The 24,058-nt window shown below is 44.7% G+C and overlaps 1 protein-coding gene across 5 annotated transcripts in view; it reads right to left on the reverse strand.

The window, feature by feature from the left end:
* LOC122791042 (myomegalin-like) overlaps positions 1 to 24,058 on the reverse strand; it is a 3,200,315-nt gene that overhangs the window by 2,312,929 nt on the left and 863,328 nt on the right. For all 5 annotated transcript variants that reach the window (XM_044058817.1, XM_044058818.1, XM_044058820.1 and 2 more), the window contains exon 15: positions 10,199 to 10,312. In XM_044058817.1, coding sequence (XP_043914752.1) covers positions 10,199 to 10,312 — 114 coding nt within the window. The remainder of the gene's footprint in view (positions 1 to 10,198; positions 10,313 to 24,058) is intronic.

Raw genomic sequence — 24,058 nt, forward strand, 5'->3', positions numbered from 1 at the left:
ACTCCTTGCTCGGTGGATGGACCAAGGGGCTCTCCTGAGCTAGTTCCCTCTTAGTGGCTGCCGCCATCAACATGGCATCTACGGGGGGACCCTTGCTCCAGTGGGACTGGTCTGCGGGGGGGGCTCAAGATCCTATCTGGGCGTTTAGGGACTGGCTCCACGGTGCCCGGCTCCTTCCACGCCCTGGTGGTAATAAAGTCCACCAGGGGGCCGGCCGGAGGGGACACCCAAGAGGTAGACGGGCCTGCTTCGAATGCCTCCAGGAACACGGACTCGTCGGAAGCCTTGGGGGCAGACCACCCCCCCCCGATCCTGAGCATTTCCATGATGTCTCCAAAGGAGACATCCTCAGGGGGTGACCTTGGGGAGCCTTCCCCTTCATCCAAGTCTGTGTCCTCTGTTAAGGACTCGGGGGAGTCCACGTGCCTCCTCTTACACTTGTGCTTGCGAGGCACTTCCTTGGGGGGCTGTCCGAGGAGGTCTCACCAGCAACATCCTGTTCCAATGGAACAAACTGGGACATCGAAGCAGGCTGTCCCTGTGGCCGGGTGATGGGAGCCCTACCCAGCAGAGAGGGAGTGCAGGGTTGGGCCGAGACAAGGGCCGTGGGTCCGGATGTTCTCGGCAGAGCCCTCTCCACTGCATCGAAGGCAGAGGGGGAGCCACTCTCCCTGGGTTCCAAAAGTCGAGGGACCAGTGTTCTCAGACCTGGATGGAGCCGAAGGCACACTGAATCCCTCGGATCTGAAGCTTGCCCCACGGCTCCGAGAGGTCGGATCCGACAATGGAACTGACAGACTCTAGGGCAGGGTCGGATCCAAAGTACTCAGTACTATCGGCGCCGACCCACCCCCGGCTCCGACACTGCCCGGCTCCGAGCGCTCCGAACCCGGGAAGCGGGTCGGAGAAGGAGCAATCGGAACAAAGAAAGGTGTCGAGCTCCCACCCGAAGGGGGGGGGGGGGCAAGAGCGCTCCCATCTGCAGCTGGGCCTGGATGAACCTCCTCATCATCCGGTCCAAGTCTGCATCAGACAGGCTTGTAGGTTGATCTCGAAGAGGCCACCGAGGCAGGCCTGGAATGCCACCTTGATGACCTCGACGGAGATCAGGTTTCCTCCTCCTCGGGTCCCGGGGAGAAGCAAGGAGATCGGAGCCGAGGAGGAGGAGACCTGGAAGCCGTGGAGGGAGAAGATCGCTTAGCTGGGGGGCCGAAGCAGAGGCCTCTGCCTTCCGCTTGTGGTGCTTCTCCATCCGTTTCTCCCTCCTGGCCTCCCTGTCCTCCAGCGCTTTAGTGGGAGTTTGAATCCCGGCCGGGGGAAGGGGGGCAGGAGTGGCCACCACCACAGGCTGAGGAGGTGCCACGGGAGAAGCGGAGGCCGAAGCCAAATCCGGGGGCAGAAGTCCCGCCAGGATCAGCTTTGACCTCTGCTCTTTCAGTGCCCTGGGGTTGAATGCTGCACAAATGACACAGCCCGAGGACAGGTGTTCAACCCCAAGGCACCGAACACACCGAGTGTGGCCATCTGCCAGAGAGAGCTTATGGCCACACTCGGTGCATTTAGAAAAAATAGGCTTAGGGGCCTCTGCCATACCTAAACTAAGGCGACACAAACACACTAGGCCCCAAACGCAATCACACACAAGTACACACTAACGAGCAGCGAGGGGGGAGGGTAAAAAAACTAAAAATTAAAAGTCAACAGGCTAAAGGAAACCTAACACACTCACACTGATTAAACTATGAAAAAAGACTGAGAAAAATTCACTTATCTATAACAAATTGCCAGGAGCTCGCAATCCAGCTGACACACTTTAGAGCGGCAAACTAGATCTGAGGTCATTTGGGGTTGGCAGGGGATTATGGGTGAGGGGAGGAGCTAGGAGCTCAGATCCATAGCTGTATAATAAGTTGCCGGCTCGGATCCGATATCGGATCCAAGACTCAAAGGTTGTTGACAAATGAAGGCCCTACTCCAGATCACTGAATTTTTAAGATTTACACAAGATAACAAAAGATTCAATGGATTACTTAGATGTTTTACAAAGATTATAATAATAATTAATTTAAATCCAGGGTGTTTAGAAAAGGTATGTTTTCCAATTCCTAAGTGCCCATACATACAAGCAAAACAGAAGCCAAATAAAAGGACAATTTATTAGAATCTCTAGGATGATCTCAGGTGAAGACGAATTCTTTAAAGAAAGTATTAAGTTAAAAAATATGTTTTTGGAGAGAAAGTATCCAGGAAAATGATAGAAGAGGTGTTAAACGACGAAGTAAAGGAAAAGAGAAAAGATGGATTTGCACCAATTTTGGGTAAGGGGTTTATAATAGGAAAGAAAAGAGAAAATTTGCAGGGGTATTTATATTGAATTACAACAGTGAGGCCCCACTGATTAAAATATACTGAGAAATTGAAAAATGTTTGCAGGGCTTTCTGACCTAGATACAATCTTTAAACAGCCATTAACTTTCACCTATAAAAGAGATAGGAATATAAAAATAATTTAGACCCCCCCCCCATCTATAAAAGGTTAATAAAAGAAAAGGGATCTATAAATGTGCACAATGTCCCCACATTAAAAATGCAGAGAAGGCTTACCTAGTTAGTAGAGACACGTTAATAAACAGTAAGCAATTTTCTAATTGTGGCAGCAAAGGAATTGTGTATCTTGCAGAATGTAAAACGTGCTCTGCGTTCTATGTGGGGAAAAGAGAGAGCCCTTAAAAGAAGACTATATGAACACCTGTATGATATTTGGAAGCAACATCCTAATAATGCATTTTTTAAACATATTAAAAATTGTAGAGATGTTAAACTTGCGTTTTTTGTGCTTGAAGAAATAACACATGATATTGGGGGGGTGGGAAGGGGGGGGGCCAGAACTGAATTTTGGGAAGTGCTTTGGCAGTTAGTGCAAGAAGTCTGTAAACCTCCAGGTCTTTAATGAACATGTCTCCCTGACCCCAGTGTTAAAATTAAGAGCTGCTAGATTGTAATCAAAGATTAGGTAGGTCAGGGTAGTTTAGTTATGTTTGCAGTACTTCCTATTTTGTATTATCTTCTATGTATTTTCTACTACATATTTACTATGTATGTTCTATAATGTATTCCCCAGTAAGTAATTTTGTATTTATTATTTGAGCCACTAGATGGCAGCAAAGGCCCATACAAGCTTCCATTCCATCTCAATTAGAAAGCTATAGTAACTATTTATTCATAGTTTTTAATATAAATTAAATAATGGCAAAAAAGAATACATACATTTTTAAAATACAGATGGGTGACTTTTTATTAAAAATGTACGTTTATTAAGACTGAAATATAAATATTTAGTTTAACAGTTTTTAACAGCATGGTAGTTTTAATGTGTTATAATTTGTGTTTGTCTATTGGATAATGAGCTGAATTAGGATATATAAGGCATAATGGGATTAATGGTTTTAGGTAATCTGATGAAGTTCTATTGTGATCGAAAAATGCAGTGATAAAGTTAAGCATTTTTATGTAACACTGAAGAAGAGTTTTTTACTCGAAAGCTTTGTTTTGCTATTTATGCTGTCTATATTCTGAGTCATTAAACTTTTGTCGAACGGTGGACTTGGATTGTGTTTTTTCATGGGATTAATGGTTTTAGGTAATCTGATGAAGTTCTAGTTGATTGAAAAATGCAGTGATAAAGTTAACACGTTTTATTGGAATTATATGGTTTGTCCTGAATTTCTGTGAACAACAAACATTCCGTTCTCTGTATATATTTTCGTGGTGCTCCTTGTGGCTGAATTTTTGTTCCGAGTTGTTGTATTTGACTCTTTTTGGGCACAGATTTCTGAGAATTTTTGGTTTTACAATTTAAGTACTACAAATCACTGAAGCAATTAAGTATGCATTACCACAACAAATTCATATCAGCAATCAAACCTCACAAGCTAAAGTACCATTTAGACACATCATTTTTGAAAAGGGATAAACCCCTGACTACAGTTCAGGTGACCAGAGTTTGACTAGCAGCTCAGGTACTTCACAGCATGGCAGGGAGGATGGGCATGCCTATCCTTTGGAGGGGTGGGAAGTGCAATGGGCATCTACCTAGTTCAGCTCTGGCAGATGCTACAGCTCTGAGAGAGGATTCCAGGTTGTGGGTGGGAGGACTGAGAAGAATTGACCCCATGTGGACACAGAGTGGTTATTCTCCACTGTCCGCCCAGCCTTACATGACATCATCAATGCATGTCATGGAAGTTAGGGATGTGAAAAATCTCCAAGCTTCCCATCATGACATGAGCTGCTGCTGCAGAGGGGGGTGGGGTGGATAATGGCTCAGCAAAACGGGACAATGCTACAGCTGCTGTTTGGCTTCAGTCGAAAGGGGAGTTAAACCAGACTACCAGGGTGTGGGATGGATCCAACATATCCACATGCATATATACTGATGAGGCAGCAGCCAGAGTACCAAAATGAAAGAAAGGGAAAAACAAACTACAGTTACAAACTAATCTGCTCTTTAAATGCACAAAATGTTCTACCATTCCAATTTCTTCATACCCTTTCGCCACTTAGGGTTACCACCTGTCCCTTCTTTGCGAAGGACAGTCCCTATTTAGGCAGTTGTGTCCTGTGGGAAAATTTTTAAAAATGGCAAACTTCCTCAGATTTTAGGACAAAAAAAAATTCATACGTTTTGTCTACTAGTTGCATAAAACTGTTACTTTGCACCTGAAACACCTAAATGTAATGCGAAACAGTAGAAGCAACTAAAATGCTACATTAAAATAAGCTCTTATTTTGGCAAAAAAATTTAACTTCGGTCATTTTCACTGGTCATGGGTATGCGTTGTCCTGCAAAATCTCATGTTTCTACAAAAATGTACCACCTTGGACATTTGAAAAGGTGGTAAACCTATCGCCACTTGACTCATACCCACTTGCATGTTTCTGTTTATTGCCTCTCAATCATACCCATCAGTCCACAATCCACTCTGACAAAATACTAGAGATCCAGGGAGTAGTCAGGTCCTACAATCTGCTGTCTATATGACCTCCTTCCAATATGCCTTTCCTTTACTGGATGGCTTCTTCGCACCCCATCACATGATCTTGTGTATCCACACCATATCCTTCCTTTTTTTTTTTTTTGTCTCTATTGGGAAGAGCTTCAGAGCCTCTAGTTCTTGGCTACATCCTTTCCCTCAGCCTCATGCTCCTTTCTGGTGGCTTTCCTCTGGACTCCTTCAAGCAGCCAGGTTTCTCTCTCTCTCTCTCTGTGTATGTACTTGAGAACTAAAAGTATTTAAGGTGTGTCCTGTTGTCCTAACCAGGACCAGCAGAGCAGATACATTATAAACTTTCACTCCCGATCCATTTTCCCTGATTACAAATCAAGCACTCTTTCTACTTTTATCACTACCCTGTTAGGCTTCACTTGGTGCTCAAATCCATGTGAGATCAATAACCCTCACAGATGGCTCCTGCTCAGTTAGCATCAGTTTCAATGCCCATGCCAGCTGACACCTTACATTCCATTTTCCACTACTGCACTGGATTTATGTCATCAGCAAAAAAGCTGATCCTGTCCTGTAGAAAGACTTTAGAGTATCTGGATGCCAAGGCTGTTGCTATACAAGAAAGTACAGCTGTATAACTACGTTCACTACAACAGTAGTTGTTCAAGTAGTTGGAGCACTGCTGCAGTACAATTCCATACACATGAGAATTAACCATAGGCAGACATCCACCCTTCCAATCTGTTTGTCAAAGCTTTTATGATGTCCTATGAGCACGGCTGAACTTCTTCCCCAACCCAGAATGTCATCCCAAGGCATGGCAGTTTGTTCCAGTTTTCTTTTTCAGTAGAACTGATGCTAGGAAAATGGACCCCAGTTAGGGGAAATAATGGCTACAAGTCCGCAGTCTGTAAAGCTCAAGGGCCTAATGAATTTGTTCCTTGTGTATTTGGAATGGCAGTCCTTACCTAAAGAACAACAAACTCAAGCATTTATCACTTATTTTTCCCTATATACTACGATTCCCTATATACTAAGATTCCATTACCACCACACCCTCCCAGCCACCGAGGGCAGTGGAAGATATCCATTAAGTGAATATCCATTAATCCTACTGCTAGAACACCTGCTAATATGGTGAGTATATGACCACAACTGCACCATGTTTATCCCAAGGATCACTGTTGCTCTAAATTCTTTATCTATAGGAAGAACATTAAAATACTTAGCTGCCACTAAAGGGTGACAGCACTTACACCTTTCATACTGAACTGCAATAACTCTACTTGGCTCATGAGCTGAAAGCCCAGCCTTTTATTTCTTAGTTTACAGTGGACCAGGTGACTACTTCACTGATACTCTGGACTTGCAAGACTGCTGTGGTGGCTGGTACTCGGCTGAACAGGATTTCTCAGGGCTCTCTAACAGACTGTTTCACTGATCTTGTAACACAAGATAATGCAGCTGGCTGAAAAAGTAATGCCTGTCTGCAGTCTGGACTACTCAGCCTGCAGACATGAAGGGTGGAAACATCTGTTAGGACTGCTTGAAATTCCTTGCTCTTTATATTTTCCTTATTTCGCAGATTGGGAAAGAAACTGGTCACTACACATTCTACAATCATACCTCTCAACTTCTTAGGACACAAAATCTGGACAAATATTGGGGAACAAAGACTCAAAAATAAAGACACCTTTTAAATATTGCTCTTATAAACTTAAAAAAGTTGCTAGAAAAACAGGTTTAGTGTTGGCTTGCATTTTCTGGAGACTATAAAGTCTGAAACACAAATTTGTGTCATTTAGTGACTTCAGTCCTTAGTGATTTGCAATAAAATCGTAAATTTTATGAGGAACAGACCAAGTATGAGACAAAATTCTGAACATTCTGTAAAAATCAGAATTGAGAGGTATGGTCCTAATTTAATGCCAGGTCTGATACTACGTTCATAGGTTCATACTAGGCTATCTGCCCTGGAGCATTTATAAGCCTAGCCCGATTGTGTTTGGCTTACGCCACCCCTTGATTTGAGTATACTGTGCCCTTTTTAAAGTTTAGTTTACTGTGCCTCCGTCTAATAGTGACACTGAAGTAATCCCCGGGACAAACCTACGATCCCCCATCCACTCATCAAGATTCTTCTTGAAGAGAGTCAGTGAGGTGCTCTACCTAACATGAATTGGAATTCTATTCCAGAGTGAAGGGAGCCTCTGGGTTATGAATCTGTCCCTCCAGCATGTTCTATTTATTTCTGTGCTGAGGTTCAAGTCTCTCAAGCGCGTGGCTCTAAGGGATTTAGATTTACTGAGGTGGAGCATGTCCATTAATTTTGGGTTGGACATAGCTTTATATGTCAGGCATAGATCGCCTCGAAGTAGGCGGTATGCAACTGAGTAGAGCTGCAGTTTCCTAACCGAGCAGCATATGGCATCTGTTTGAGTCCCTTGATCCTCCTGGTGAGGTACTTTTGGGGTCTTTCTAATTGCTGCAGGTGTCGGGTAAGGTACATCCCAAAGGGGGCATTGTATTCTATGATGGGCCTGATGAGGGATGAATAAAGGGGCACGATTACCTCTCTTGATCTAGATGTGAATCCTTTCAAGATGAGGTGGGCTATGTAGAAGGTCTTTCTAACCACTTTGGCAATGTGGTTGTCAAAGGAGAGATTGCTATCAACTTGGGTCCCCAGATCCCTAATTACTTTCTCTGTACTTAATGGGTTACCACCTATGTGGTAATTTGTGGGCACATTGTTTTTGCCAAAGGGTATGACTATACACTTTTTGGCATTTAGCTTTAGACCATGGCTCTAGCACCAGTTATCCGTCTCTGCGAGACCTTTTTGAAGGATGTTTGTGTCAGCTGAAGAGTCGATTATGGCGCCCAGTTTGCAGTCATCTGCGAACTTGGTGAGCCATAGTCTTCCCACGTTGGCCTGTACCTCAGAAACATAAATACCGAACAAGAGAGGTCCCAGGACAGAACCTTGTGATGCCACTTGTGACTGGTTTTGAGTCTGACATGGCTCCAGCAACTCTGACTCTGTGGGTTCTGTCTTTGAGCCAGTTTGCGACCCATCTTGTGACATAGGGGTTTATATTTAGGCTGGATAGCTTATCTATGATGCCCGAGTGGGGTATTGTGTCAAATGCCTTTGCGAGGTCCAGATAGGCTGTGTGGACTACCTTCCCTTCATCTATGGCCTTGGTGACTGTTTTGAAGAAGCCAACCAGGTTTAAAAGGCAGGATCTGCCCTTGACAAAGCCAAATTGGGTAGGATCTAGTGCCTGTAGGTCCCCAACGTCTTTGTTTATGAGTTCCATGATGATCCTCTCCATAGCCTTGCAGACTAGGCTAGTCAGGCTTATGGGGCGATAGTTTCCAGGGTCCGCAGAGGTGCCACCTTTGTGGAGTGGGACCACTGTTGCTGTACGCCATTCTTTGGGCACATATCCTGTAGTGAGGCTGAGACTGTACAGCAGTTTTACTTGAGGGATTAGTTCTTCTTGGAGTTCATGTAGGACGCAACCCGGGACGCCATCTGGTCCCATGGAAGCAGTGTTTTTTGCTTTGGAGAGGGCGGCCTTCACCTGAGCATCAGAGATGTTTGGGAGGCTGCACTCTGCCTTGATAGATACTTGCTCTTTTTTGGGGAGTTTGCACTGAACCTGTCTGCCAGGATATTGGCGATGTCTGTGGGTTCAGTGTATTTTTTGTCGCTTAGAATCAACTCGGAACAAGTCTGGAAGTTGCATCCCAGGTTCCTAACATAACTGAAAAAAGCCTTATGATTGTCTTTAGTGTCCTGTGCAATTTTTCTCTCTTGAAGCTGGCCTTGGAGGATTTTATGAGGGATCGTAATTTTTTGCTAGTACTGATCAGAGATGCCTTCCCTTTTAGGGATTTTGCTCTATCATGTAGTAGCTTCTTCCTTCTGTTGTACAGTTTATTTATGGCTGGGGTCCACCAGACTGGACGCCTGCCTTTGGATGACTGGGTCTTGATTTTGTTTGGGATAGCATGATCCATGCATTCCTGGAGATGTCCGTAGAATGCGTTTATATAGGATTCTGCAGTTTGGGCCGTAGTTTCCACTGGCCCTGGGGCCTTGAAGGATTCCACTTCGGTTTTGAGAAGTGTGAAGTTCGCTTTTGAGAAGTTTTTCACTGTGGTTTTCTGGGCTGGGGGTGGGGTCGGGACGTGGACATCCAGTGAAATTAATTTATGGTCTGATCTTACCAATGAGGGATATACTTCTGGTATGGAGCATAGAGTCCCCATGTTGGTAATGATCACGTCTAGTATGTTTTCCCCTCTTGTGGGACTGGTGACTAGTTGTTCCATAGCATCTGAGTTTATAAATTCCAGGAACCTTTGGGCTAAGGTGCTGGGGCTTGAGTAATGCTCCCAGTCTATGTTTGGGTAGTTGAAGTCGCCCAATATAATGGTGTTCGGAGAGATCTTTATGTTCTCCAATGTTTTCAGGAAAGCCGAGTGGGATTCCTGATTTTGAGAGGGTGGTCAGGAGGTGTAATGAGGGATTAATTCTGGGCTTATCAAATTGATAAGATACACAATGGAGGGCTCTCTCTATATGATGGTTTGAAGCTCAGTTATTTTCCTTGTTAAACTAATAACCCCCAAACATTTTTAGGATAAAATCCTGAATGACAACAGAGGGCTATGCTCAAAGGGACTTAAGGTTAGTTTATGCATTACAAAATTAAGGTCTCATGAAGGTGACACAGATTTCTTAGGAGACTTGAGCTGCAGGATCCCATTAAGAACATGAGTGGACAAAAGAGGGATTGGGGGAAGGATGCTGCAATGGCTGAAAGGTGCACTTTGACAGAGGCAAAAGACAGAGCATTTCACAAGAGTTCTGTTATGCACCACAAACTTCTGACTTTGCAGCTTCTGTGGATAAATACTCCTACAACTACATCACAAAGATCAAGTCTGCCATTTAAACATATTTCACAGTACTATGCTTCTTGGTCTCCTTCAAAATATGTAGCACATCATCTGAGAATTAATCCTAAAGGGCATGAAGCTGACAGGATTCAGGCTGCCAATCTGAGGCTTTTCAGGTTTAGGTGTGCCAATAACCCTTGGTGCTGTTATGAGGTTGGATATGCAAAATTTTAAATTCCAAACAGTAGAATATGAAGCACAAAATATTGGACACCTACCTGAAGGGCCTGATCCTTCTCTCTCAAAAATTCACGCAGCTTAACTAACAAGGCATTTTTCCCATCAAAATTCCAGTCTTCATGTTTAGACTCTTCAAGCATTTTGAAATACTCCTTAAAAATAAAAAGAAAAGTTAAATACTTGGGTAAAATAAAACCAGAGATGTCAAAGGATTATTTTGCCTTAATAAATGGAACTGTACAACTCTCACACAAGCCATCTAAATAGGATGTTGCAGTAAATAACAATGCTAAAAAACTTATCAGCTACAAGGTCATATCATCTTTGCTGCAATGTGTTATGGCTATGAAAGTACAAAAGGACAAACAAAATGGCAGACAAACCTACAGATAACTTTAGAAAAGTTCTCCTACTTTAATCAAATGGAAAGCACCAGAAGAAACAGTATGGTTCATGAAAGTTAGAAGGAAGAATTTTGAAATCCCAAAGAGCCTCCTCCCTTCAAGAGCACTGACCTATATCCATCCTTTGCCCATTCACAAAAAAAATTGAAATATTAATTTATGAGAAGATCTATAAACACCTTTGCAAATATAATCTCCTAACCGATACACAACACAGCTTTCATAGTGGACAACTACCACACAAACTACAACAGATGAACTACTCACATCTATGCAGGTATCCTCACTGAGCTCAGTAGGTCTACACTTTCAAGGTTCCTGCAAACACAAAAACATAACCACCCTAGGATTTACTGACAAATATTAATACAGTCAGCTGCTGTAAAAACATAACAGAACTTTTGTGGTGCCAAAAGGTAAAAAATCACTAGCAAAGGCACCTTCTGAGCCAGAGCCCCACAAGGCTGCATACTTGGTCCCCTGCTAGTCTCTTTATAAATGAAAACGTCCTTGAGAGACAAAATATTGGGTGCCCTCTAAGCGCGCACACATTCACAGCAGAATATTTTTTTTTGTTATTGTTAAACCAGCAAAACTAAAATCAAACCAGTTAAGCACTTTTGTCTTTCTCACAGGCAGACTTCAACAGAACCAGTATCTTTATCAATAACATAAAAGGCATCTCTCTAGCATCACCTTGTAAGCTAATGATGTAATCTTTTCACAGAAGTGGTCTGCCCTCCTCAGGTGTCCAAACTGTTTTTTCAAATGATTTCTCTCTGCCACTGGCTTACTAACAGCCATCTTATTCTAAATATGACAAACACAAATATCTTGACCTGATTTTAGAGTCTACATTTATAGACCACACGGACTCTACCATCTCAAAGGTTACAACTCAACATAAGGCTGCCTACTCTATTTATGACCACCCCTGGCTAAGAATGTCTTCATACCTAGACTAGAGTATGCTTCAAATTAATCTCTATATTCCTGCAACAAATTTCAAATCAGATGCATCAACCTACACTCTCAACTTTATCACATACCTATACAGAAAGCCAACTAGCTCCCAGTAATAGCTCACTCCATTCTTTTACACTCATTTACATTTAAAATGCCACATAATACTTTCTTTCCATCTCTTAGAAGCAAGCTACTAGTCAAAACTCTCCCTACCCTCTCAGGAACCAGGAAAATAATGCTCTGACACTAAATAGGCCATCCTTTGGAATTTCAACCAGAAAAAGGGCCTTCAGTAAAACAGACTCTTCTAAATGAAACCACAGAGCACAGGAGCATAGCAGAGCAGCCATATTTTACAAAGAATCTTCGAGAGTCCCAAGGGAAACTTACAAATGTTCTTGTTCCTCAGCAAAGACTAGCCGTCTTCCTCCAATCCTTGTCCAGACATTAGCTTCCACCATAAATACAGCAAAGTACAGGTGTGTACACTTACCATAAATGTAGATGTTAGAGTGTATTCACTGTTGCAGTCATTACATTTGGGTAATCTGCGGCAGGTTGCCCTCAGTCGGCCTGATTAACAAAGTCTTGGGTCCTGCATCGGTTGCTGTCCCTTCTTTCAAGACGTCAGGTTGTCAGGGATATAAAACATGTAGCTGACACCATTACATCAGTGTTTCTTGCCCTAGATGTCAGGTGCCCCCCAAATGGGGAGCAAATAAAATTAACACACACAAACATATACCTCCAACCAGAAGCAAATACACCAAAAAGGCTTTTAAGCATAGTAAAAGAAAGTAGAGGTATAGTAAGAGAAAAACAGGGGGCTGGAGGGAGGGAGGGTAACCAGGACTGCAACAGTGAATACACTAACATCTACATTTATGGTAAGTGCACACAACTGCACTATGTTCTTCATGTTTCACTGTTGCAGTCATTACATTTGGGTAGATTCCCAAAGCTTATGGTTGAGAGGATGGATTTATACAGCATTAGGACCAGCTATAAGGCCCTGCATGACAGCAGTGGCAAAGCTAGCTCTGGATTTAGAGAAAATTAGTAAATGATAATACTTGATGAAAGTATGTACTGAACTCCAGGTAGAAGCTTCTAGAATATCCCTGGTAGAAACACCACTGAGAAAGGCTGCTGAAGTAGATGCAGCCCTGGTGGAATGAGATCTGATTCCCTGGGGGATAGGTTTTCCATGGTGCTTATAGCAGAAATGAATGCAATGGCTTATTCATTTAGAAATGGTTTGTTTTGAAATAGCCTTCCCCTCTGCCCCAGCAGCAAATGCCTCTAGCAATTGGACAGATTTTCTTCAAAATTTAGTTCTGTCCAAGTAGAATCTAAGTTGTCTGTGCACGTCCAAGGAATGCAGAATCTGTTCCCCTTTGTTCTGTGGATTGGGATAGAAGGTTGGCAAATGAATGGACTGGTTAAGAGCCACACTGGAAACCACCTTGGGCATGAAGGATGGATTGATCCTCAGAGATACCCTGTCCGCATGAAAGATGATGAAAGGCTCTACTGCCATAAGGGCCTGTAATTCAGATATCCTTCTAGCTGAAGTGATTGCTAAAAGAAAGGCTATTTTCCAAGAAAGAAATTTTAAGTCTGCAGTAGCAGCTGGCTCGAAAGGAGGTAAACTGAGCTTTTCCAAAACAAAGTTAAGGTCCCAGGCAGGACCTCTCCTGGGTGGTCTCCAATTCTATGCCCCTCTGAGATACTGTTTGAGCAGGGGATAAGAAAAGAGGGGTGTGTTCTGTGCTATAGTGAGCTGAAATAGCTGAAGCGTGGATTTTAATAGAGGAAAAAGACAGGCCCTTGTGAAGCATCTCAGTTAAGTATTGCAAAATCTAAGGTAAATTGGGTGCCGCTGTGCTCATCCCTAAAAACTGGTTCCAGGCACAGAATCTTTTCCATTTATCAGCATAAGATTTTCTAGTACTAGGTCTTCTCGCCTCCAAGATGACACTTGGTAGCTCAAGGCCGTGTTCCACAATGCCATGGCTAGCCTGCAGAGGTGGTAGGAATGTGCACCCCCCCCCCTGCCTGTTTATGTACCACATAACCGTGGTGTTGTCCATCTTTACCATTAGTTGTCCTGGATGAATGTAGTCCTTGAAGGCTGTCAGAGCATTCTGTACAGCTAACATTTCTTTTTCATTGATATGAAGGTGCATTTGATTTGGGCTAAATTTGCCCTGAATGCACTTCTCTGCCAGGTGAGCCTCCCTCCATGCATAGTCTGATGCGTCTGTAGTTAGGGTTTGTGTGGCAGGGGGTAGTGTGAATGGCAGTCCCTTGTTTTGGTGGCAGGCCTCTGCCCACCATAGGAACTCCAGGCATAGGCAAGGTATAATAGGAATCATTGTTTCCAGGCTGAGAATGTTGACTCCATAGACTTTTTAAGTACCACTGAGGTTTCCTCATATGTTAGTCTTGCTTATGGAATTAGAGGAATGCAGGAGGCCATGAACCCTAAGGCTTGCAGTATTTGTCTTGCAGATAGCAGGGTTTTTGTGGCCACTTGTTTGAAGTTAACAAATGAATTTGCTTTTCTGGTGTGAGGAAAGCCATCTGGACAGTTGTATTCAAGCTTGCACCCAGGAATGTAATCTGTTGAGAGGGTACCAGTTGTGATTTCTTTTCGTTTATGGTCTACCCTAGACAAGTTAGAACCCTTTTTACAAACGCCGGATTTATAAGTATGGCCTGGTTTTCCGCCTGAATTAGACAATCGTCCAGGTATAGATCTATTTGAATATTTCTTTGCCTGAAAAATGCAATTACTGGAGCCAGCACTTTGTGAATACCCTGGGCACAGTAGACAAGCCAAAGGGCAGTGCAGAGAACTGATAATGCATGCAGCCTGCTTTGAAGAGTAGGTATCTTCTGCAAGATTCCCTGATTGGGATATGCAGGTAAGCTTCTTTTAAATCTAGAGTTGCCAACCAGGCATCTTTGCTTAGCATATGAAGTAGCTGGTGAAGAGTCAGCATCTTGAATTTTGGAATGTCCAGAAAGGTGTTTAGAGTAGACAGGTCCAGAATTGTACGCCATGATTTGTCTTTTCTGGGTATCAGGAAAAGTCTGGAATAGAAACCTTGTCCCTTTTCCCCTTCTGGTATTGCTGAATAGCCCCCATGTTTAGGAGGGAAAGTACTTGTTTCTGAGCCTCTGCCCACTGATTTGGGGGCAGGTCTAGCCACCCATTTGGTGTTGGCAACGTGTGGAAATGAAATCTGTATCCCTGGGACACTATATTAAAACCCATTTGTCCTGGGTTATGAGTTCCCAGCTTTTTGCATTAAGAGCAATCTTTCCCCCCAATGGGGCGGCTAAAAGGTAAGTGCTTGGTAATTTTAAAGGAAAGTCATTGAGACTGTTTACCATAGGGGGGGTGTCTGTTATTTCCAGATCTGGAATTGTAGGCCCCCCACTGCTTAGTTCTGAGAGTCCCTTGGGTCTGAAACCTGGTGCTTTTGGTGTGCCTGGGATTGGCTTGAGTGGATCTGGAAGGAGCTGGAAAGGACCAGTTCTTAGTAGGCTAGTGCCTACTAAATCTTGGAGGTTGCACTTGTAAGAAATCTTTTACAGTTTGCATAGATTTAGCTTCCTCTTCCAGCTTTTTTAGAACTTCTTCAGCCTTATTGCCAAACCGGCAGTCCTGATTTAAAGCAGCATCCAACAATTTTGCTTTAACATGATCAGGCAGACATTGCTCCTTAAGCCAAGCATGCCTTCTAAGCACAGACCCAGTAACAGCAGCTCTATTAAGAGGCTTCTAAAGAATCAAAACCACATTGCAAAGTACGTTTTCCAACTTGTTCAGCAGAATGCAATAAATCCTGTAAATCTTTATTTTCCACACAGTCAGCAATCAACATCATTTTCTGTTTAAGCAGTCCCATAATATGCTGTTGATATTTTAGCATATGAAATTTGCAGTTTAAAGCCCTGATTGCTAAGGTTGCAGAAGTATAAACCTTTTTACTCCATCTATCCAGTGCCCTGGAGTCTCAATCAGAAGGGCTAGGATTTTTAGCAGTAGAAGCCTTAATGCCCTTGGGCCCCTGAGAAATGGTTTCTGGATCCACAACAGAATTACAGAATTTTTGAAAAGGAACTTGTGGGACTCAGGAACCTTATAGTATCTGTCAGGTTTACTAGGAGCTGGAGGAAGGGAAACAGGGGCCATACTGGATTCCGAAAACACATCAACAATGTCTAGTAAAGGAGGTACAGCGAAAGGCCTATGCTGAGGTAAAAGGAAATCCCTAAGCCTCTTTTTAGATTCAGAAAATTCCTGACTTTCCCAGTGGAAATGCTCCCTTAAGGTATGTAAAGTTTCCCCAAAAGAAAAGTCCTCAGGGGGGAAGCAGAGGGAATGGAATCCTCTGCATCAGAATCCTCATAAGTAGGTATGGACAAATCCAGGTCATTGGAAGAATTAGAAGAAACAGAGTCCTGATCAGAAGATTCATAGTCAAGCTCAGTCCTAGGCCTCTTTGAAGGGGGGGGGGGTGGCTACCCCTGATTAGAGTAATAAGATCTTCAGCCATTTTGATCATTTGTTTTTTAGGCATAGGGGCCTGAACATGTAGCCTGGGCGTCGGTTTTTTAGACATAGATCGAGATTTAGGCCTTAGCATAGAAGATGGAGTCGGTTTAATATGCAAGTCTTAGACCTGAATACACCCTCAGAAGCCGGTACCTGCACAGCAGCTCTGGACCCATCCAAGGTAGAGACATCCGTGTGTTCCATAGGTGAAGCATCTCACGGCATACCGGACTCCGAATGGGTCTCAGTAGAGGCCTGCGAGTCAGAAGTAGCGGGTATCAGGGGCTGCGAAAATGCCTCACTGAGTACCGGCGAACTGGCGAATGGCTTAGGAGAAGTGTCATCGGCAGTTTTGGACCGTGACGGCCTGTCTCTGTCTTTTTCTTTGCATTTTTTCTGAATTCCGGTAGTCGGATGGCTAACCGACGTAATTTCTGGATAATTAAACTGAAAACCAAAATATTTAGAGGCAAAATTGTACCAAAGATGGACAGTGCGCTGATTAAATAAAGCACAAAACCGACAGCAAGGTACGTCGTGGTCAGGGCCTAGGAAGGAATACAGTACGAATGAAAATCTTTATGAGGTATTTGCTTTCCACAAGTAATGCAATTATTAACTTTTACTGACATCGGTAAGGAGCAAGAAAAAGTTTTCCCAATGGGGTACTTAGCTTTAAGTTGAAGACTTCTATTCTGAAACTCAAAAACAAGAAGTTATGTACTCACCATAATGTTCGATGTATGTAGTCCATCTCGCCTCACATTCTTACCCGTGGGTTCGGAGTCGAATGTCGGCTCCGACTCAGCCAAACTTCTCTAGCTCGAAGTCTTTCTATTGGCTGGGCTAAGAAGGTATCCCATGCTGCATTGCTCTATATCCTCAGATCTAGTTTGCTGCAAACACCAGCACTCATTCTCCATGCATAACACCCAAGGAAAGGAAGAACAAACCAAGAATGACGGGAGCTCTAAAACCAGACCTAACCTCCAGATCCTCCAGGAAGGGGGAAGAAGGGAGGGTAAGAAAGAATGTGAGGCGAGATGGACTACATACATCGAACGTTATGGTGAGTACATAACTTCTTGATGTTATGTAGACCAATATCGCCTACATTCTTACCCGTGGGACAGCGTCCCTAGCACCTAAATCCTGGGAGGCTCAGTGGAAAATACTCCTGAGCACTGTGGAACCAAAGGAAGACCTGCCCCTAGACACCACATCCAACTTGTATTGAGTAACAAAGGTATGAGAAGATGCCCAAGTAGCCGCAGAACACATATCATCCATAGACAATCTGGCCTGATAGGCTGTAGATGTAGATACAGACCTAGTAGAGTGAGCCTTCACCGGGAACGGTAGATTTTTACCCCCTGAGGAATAAATGAAAGAAATGCAATTGGAGATCCACCTGGACAGCGTGACTTTGGAGACAGGAGACCCAATTTTGTTTTCCAAAAAGGAAGCAAAACAATTGATCAGATTTTCTGAGGTCTTTGGTTCTGTGCAGATAAAAACGTAATTGTCTGTGTACATCCAATTGATGAAATTTAAATTCTGCCTTGTTTGAGAACTGGGGAAAAAACACTGGCAACTCAATAGATTGATTAAGATTACTGATAGATGCCACTTTGGGAAGAAAGGAAGGGTTCGGCCTAAGAGAAACCCTGTCCTTATGAAAAATCAAGTATGGGTTTTTTATTGATAGTGCTTGAATCTCTGAAACTTGTCTGGCTGATGTGATTGCTACTAAAAAGATAGTCTTCCAGGTCAAGAATTTTAAATCACAAGTAGCTGCAGGTTCAAAAGGTGATGAAGTAAGAGCCTGTAGAACAAAGTTTAAATCCCAAGGCATGATAGGTTCCGACACCGGAGGATGGAGCAACAGAGTGCTCTTCGAGAAAGCTTTACAGAGTCTGTGAGCCATCAGACTAGGCTCATTAGTGACATGAAAGTTAGAAATCTCTGCCAATTGGACTTTTATGGTGGCTGACGCTGAGCCCTGGCGAAAAAGCATAGACAAGAACTCCAAAACAGATGAAATTGGAGCCATGTAAGGGTCAATCCCTTGGGTATGAACCCAGATTGAAAATCTCTTCCATTTGCTGGAATAAATCTTCCTGGTAGAGGGCTTATGAGAGGAAAATAAGATATGAACTACCTCCGGCGAGAAATGATGACTCCTAACTAATGACGGAAGTGGAGTAGCCAGGCCATCAACCGGAGGGTCCGCAGAGAGGGATGGAGTTGCCCTGATATGTGTGTCAACAAGTCTGGTTGTGGGTCCAGAATCCAAGGTGCGTCCACGAGGTAGGGATGGAGAAAGGGAAACCAAACCTGACAAGGCCAGTGTGGGGCAATCAGAATTATTCTGCTTCCCAAGGATTGCACTTTCTGAATAACCTTTGACAGCAAGGGGACAGGGGGACAGGAGGAAAGGCATATAGAAAACCGGAGGGCCAATCGTGGACTATAGCGTCCCTGGGCAACTCCCCCAGAGGGGGATCAACATGAAGTAGCTGCTGCATTTGGCATTGAGGGGGCTGGCAAAAAGGTCGCAGCAAGGCTGACCCTATCTGCGGAAGATCCGTTCCGCAACTTGACTGTTCAGGGTCCACTCGTAAGGCATCAGAATAGCTCTGCTTAGCCTGTCTGCGATCACATTGGACTTCCCCAGAATGTGCGTTGCCACCAGAAAACGTTGGCAAGACACTGCCACACTCGCATGGCCTCTCTGCACAGGGGATATGACTTGGTTCCTCCCTGTTTGTTCAGATGCCACACCACTGACATATTGTCCGAGTGGATTGCAATAGTCTCGAGAGGGAGAAAGATCTGAAGTGCCTGCAATGCAAGGAGCACAGCTCTCATCTCCAAGACATTGATATGCAAATGTATCTCGTGCTCTTGCTACGTGCCTTGGACTGTTCTGCCTAGATAATGCCCCCCCTACCCCATCTGGGAGGCATCCGTGGTCACTGTGGCAACTGGGAGCGACGTAACGAAGGGTTTTCCCGTGTCCAGATTGCTGGTGTAAAGCCACCAACTGAGATCCTGTTTGCACCTGTCAGTGAGAAGAATGGGGTGAGAAAGTGGAAGCCGTTGGAGAGACCACTGGGCAAAGGGAAGCCACTGAAGGAGTCTCATATGTACCCTTGCTAGAGGGACTAACATAATTGTCGCAGCCATAGTCCCCAAGAGTTGGAGAACCAATCTTGCCTTCGCTCATCTCGGAGGGAGCAAGGTGTGAACTTGTTGTATAACTCTGATTCTTTCCTATGGTAGAAACGCCCGCATGAGGACAGTGTCTAACTCTGCACCTATAAAAGTGACACGCTGTGAGGGCAACAAGGCAGATTTTTCCCAGTTCAATGTTATGCCCAATTGTTGACACTGAGTTATGGTGGCGTCCCTGGTCTGAATTAGTAGATGCCTGGAGGCAACAGTGTGGAGCCAGTCGTCCAGATAAGGAAACACCTGGAATCCTTGACATCTCAAGTGAGCAGTCACCACTGCCATGCATTTGGTGGACACCCTGGGGGCTGTGGTGAGACCAAAGGGCAGGGCTCGAAACTGAAAATGACTGGCTCCCAGCCAAAAGCGTAGGTGACTCCTGGATGCCCTGTCCATTTTGATATGGTAGTAAGCATCCTTGAGGTCGATAGAGCACATCCATACTTCTTTTCCCAACAATGGGAGAATAGACTGTAATGTGACCATTTGGAACTTGGACTTTTGTACATGGTTGTTCAAATGGCTGATATCTAAGATGGGTCTCAGGCCCCCTGTTCTTTTCGGCACCAAAAAAGAATCTTGAGTAAGTCCCTAATCCAATCTGGTCTGAGGGGACATGCTGAATGGCTCCTTTTTCATTTCTAAAGCTGCGTAATCCCTTTGACTGGGTGGAACATCCGTGATTTTCCTGACTGGAGGGGGGGGGGGGGGTCTGATGAAAAGGGGATGACATAACCTCCGGAAATTATTCATAAAACCCATTGGTCCTGGGTGATGTCTTGCCAGGCCTCCGGGTGTAACGATATTCGACCCCCGACTGGCTCTGGAAACGCACAGTCGGGCCCTCCCATCAGGAGCGACGGTAGGGAGAACTGCAAAAGGAATCGCGGTCTCCCGAGTTACGGGGGCCTCCTCTGCCTCTAGGTAGGTGTCTTCCTGAATAACCCCCCCCCTCTGCCTCTGAAGGGGGGCTCACCTTGTGCACCGGGAAAAAACTTCTGTGATTTCTTGAACCACATTTTTCTGCCCCTCTGGGCCTTGGGGTAAGTAAGGCCTAGAGGGAAGGGAAAAACGGACCCCTACAGCAGAGAGAGCTTTTCCCTCCTGCTCACACCTGGTGAGGGTGTCTTTCACCTTGGTTCCGAACAAGGAGGAACCATCAAAAGGGGCGTCGGTGAATGAAGACTTGATGGCCTCCGCGAAATGACAAAGGTGCATCCAGGCCTGCCTCCTAAGGGCGACTCCTGAGCTTGCTGCCCTACTCGCTCCCTCGGCTGCATATGAAATCAGCCTCATGGAGGAGTTAACGATGGAAGTGAGGGTAGACATCTGGGCATTAACCGTCTGGGCCACCGCCTCAGAAACGTTACCCGTGAGAGCATCTCCAAGCTCCTTGAGGAAATCTCTCTGAAGCCATGTAAAGTGAGATAAGTAATTCAGCGACTGTAAGGTAAAGGTCGCTGAAGAAAAGGTATGCGTCTCATACCAGTCCATGGTCCTAGACTCCTTGTTAGGAGGATGGACGGTGGAAGAATTCTTGGCTACTTCCTTCTGAGTGGCTGCTGCCACCACCATGGCATCCACAGGGACTCCCTTGGACAGGAATTCCTTACCCGGGGGAGGAGACAGAAATTTGGTCTCCTGGGGACTGGTTCCACAGAGTCAGGGTTCTCCCACACCCTTCGACAAATCAAATCCAGGAGCTCGTCGAAGGGTGGAGACACCCAGGAGGTGGAGGGCTGAGCACCGAAGGCCTTCAGGAAAACAGACTCCTCCTCGGAGGGGGGCTTGGACGGCCAGTCACCTCTTTGTTTCAATATCACTAGGATGTCCAAGAAAGAAACATCCTCAGAGAATGACTTGGGGGACCCCTCCGATTCCTCCAGGTCAGTATCTGAGGTAAGAGACTCATCCTGGGAGTCTATGTGCTTCCTCTTGCACGTTTTCTTTCTAGGGGGCTCCTCAGGCAAGCACTCTGAGGGGCCCTCAGAAACTTGGGGACCGCTCATGGGGGTACCCTGAGGCTTTGGGGCTCTGCTGTCTAAAGATAGGTGGTGATCAGAGACCCGCACCAGAGCTGTAGGGGACAGAATGACCGACCCCGCATGATGTCGCTGACGATCTGGCCAATGCACTCAGCATGGCCTCAAAGGCCGGTCCCCCTGAGTCCGAGGAGCGACCAGCCTCCGAAGCCACGACAGGAGTCGGACTTCCCCACGCTGAAGCACTGAGAGGGAGACTAGGAACCGAAGGGTGTCCCGAAGCCTCTCCCTCGGGTCCGACTGAAGAATCCAGAGTCCTGAATCCCGTTGATGGGGTCGGAGCTGACATCAGCACCGATAAACCAGGAGGGGTCATCGGAACAGACCTGGAAACATCACGCGGAGCAGAGCACTCCGGCTCTGAAAGCTGGGATGCGCTCGGAGGAAGAATCGAAGTAGATTGCAGGATGGGCTCCAGAGCCTACTGGGACGGAGCCGAGAACAATTTCGCCAAGACCGGTGACTGAAGGAGTCTCTGCACCACGCTATCGACGTCCACATCCAATAATGTCCTGGAGGATTTGGAGGACAGGGAGGGAGATCGAGATCTCCTCTCAGGTGAGACTTGCCTAATACTGGGCGATCGGCTCCAAAGAGGTTCCAATATAATTGGAGCCGACGCCGGTTCCATGACAACTGACACTTCCTGTGGCCCCGAAGACAGTGGAGTAGAGATTGTCGAAGCTGATTTAACTACTTTCTCCGGTGGCTCCGAGGAGACTGAAGGAGCCGGAGACCTCTTTTTTGATTTAGTGGCTTTAGCTTTAGAGCTGTAAACAGATTCCAGACCCTCTTCGAAGGAGGGTTTCAGAAGTCCCTTCAGAATTAACTTATTCTTTCTTTCCTGAAGCACCCTGGGACTAAATGCATGACAGAAGCTGCAAGACTCTTGCAGATGGATTGCTCCCAGACAATATACGCATACCGAATGCCCATTGGTAATGGACATTTTATAGCCACAGTCTGACCATTTCTTGAAGCCCGAGGGCTTATGCTCCTTAGAATCTTTAGACATTGCAAAAGATTAACAGTCACCAAGACCAAAAATCAAAGGAACAGCACTGACTGGAAAAAACAGCCACAGACTAACACCACACTTAGCGAGGAAAAAAACTACCACTAACAAAATACTAAAACTATCCTCTGACACACGCACAATAGAGGGATTAGGACTAAAACCTCTAACTAAAACGGCTTTAGGCCGGAAAGTTGGAACACAGGAAAGCAAGGGGAAAGACTAGGTCCTCTAACTGAAATGGGCCTAGCCCACTGAACAGCTAGTGGGATACCACAGAACAATCACACACACACACTACATTTTTTTCACAAAATAACACCAAAAGAGCAATAGCTATTAAAATAGCTTTTTGTTTGTAATAAATTCTCTCAAGAAAAAGAAAAAAAGGGTACTTAGCCACAGCCAAGAGCGAGACCACGTCCAAGCTACACGAGCGGCAAACGAGATCTGGGGATATAGAGCAATGCAGCATGGGATACCTTCTTAGCCCAGCCAATAGAAAGACTTCGAGCTAGAAAAGTTTGGCCGAGTCGAAGCCGACATTCGGCTCCGAACCCACGGGTTAGAATGTAGGCGAGATTGGACTACATAACATCTAAAACTTCAGGAGTTGGCAGACTGGCACTTACGAACTGCTTCTGCTTCGGGCACCACATGGCAAGAAAGACTGATGTAATGGCGTCGGCTGCATGTTTTATACCCCTGACGACCTGATGTCATGGAAGAAGGGACAGCAACCGAAGCAGGACCCAAGACTTTGTTAATCAGGCCGACTGAGGGCAACCTGCCAGCAGAGTACCCAAATGTAATGACTGCAACAGTGAAACACGAAGAACATCTGATCGTTGCATTTAACAGGTTGATAATTGGTAATTCTTCACAAATATGTAAACACACCCCTAAATTAACTGCAACCAACAGGTACTTAGGAGATGTTTAAGACAAGCGAATCCACTCACTATCACATTTCCCTCTCTGCTAGTCGTGTTCTCCCTCTTTTCAGCTTCTTCCTTGACTAACTCAAACACGCAAACTGTGCCCAGTCTCAGTTGCCATATCAAGATGGCTTGGTACTATTACTGTACCACCTTCCTACGTACACTGTACACTGCAACACATCTATAATTGTGTATATAGAAAGACATCATGAATAATTATGTAAAACTGTATTACTCCTATTGACTGCTAGCAATGTACATTACATGAAACATTCACTCTCCAACTCTATATGAGAATATTTTTGCCATGTAGCTCTTTCTACTGTGTATAAGACTTTTACTACTATGACAAGTAATCAATCTATCACAATAATTTTAAAATGATGTAAGTAATAGTCTTTGAATTGTTATCTCCGTTACAAATTTTGCAATTGCACCCAAGATTAGTCTGAAATGGTTCCATGGACCAGTTCATATACCTGGTCAACAAAGGAAAAATAAAATAAAACGAAATAAATAAAGGCTGGGGAGGGGGAAATTAAAAACAAATTGTGTGAAGTAACCATCTGCTGCGGGATTATCTTTTCTGAAGATGTATAACCATGGCTACATATTAAATTACTACATAATTTTATAGAAGGACCCTGAAGCAATGATCAAGGACAAACAATGTTCTAAAACAAAAGCTGCAAGTCCAACATGCTCGAGACTATCACATGGCTGTCT

Source organism: Protopterus annectens, chromosome 16.part0 (assembly GCF_019279795.1).
Source record: "Protopterus annectens isolate FY-2018-M chromosome 16.part0, PAN1.0, whole genome shotgun sequence".
Lineage (NCBI taxonomy): Eukaryota > Metazoa > Chordata > Ceratodontiformes > Protopteridae > Protopterus > Protopterus annectens.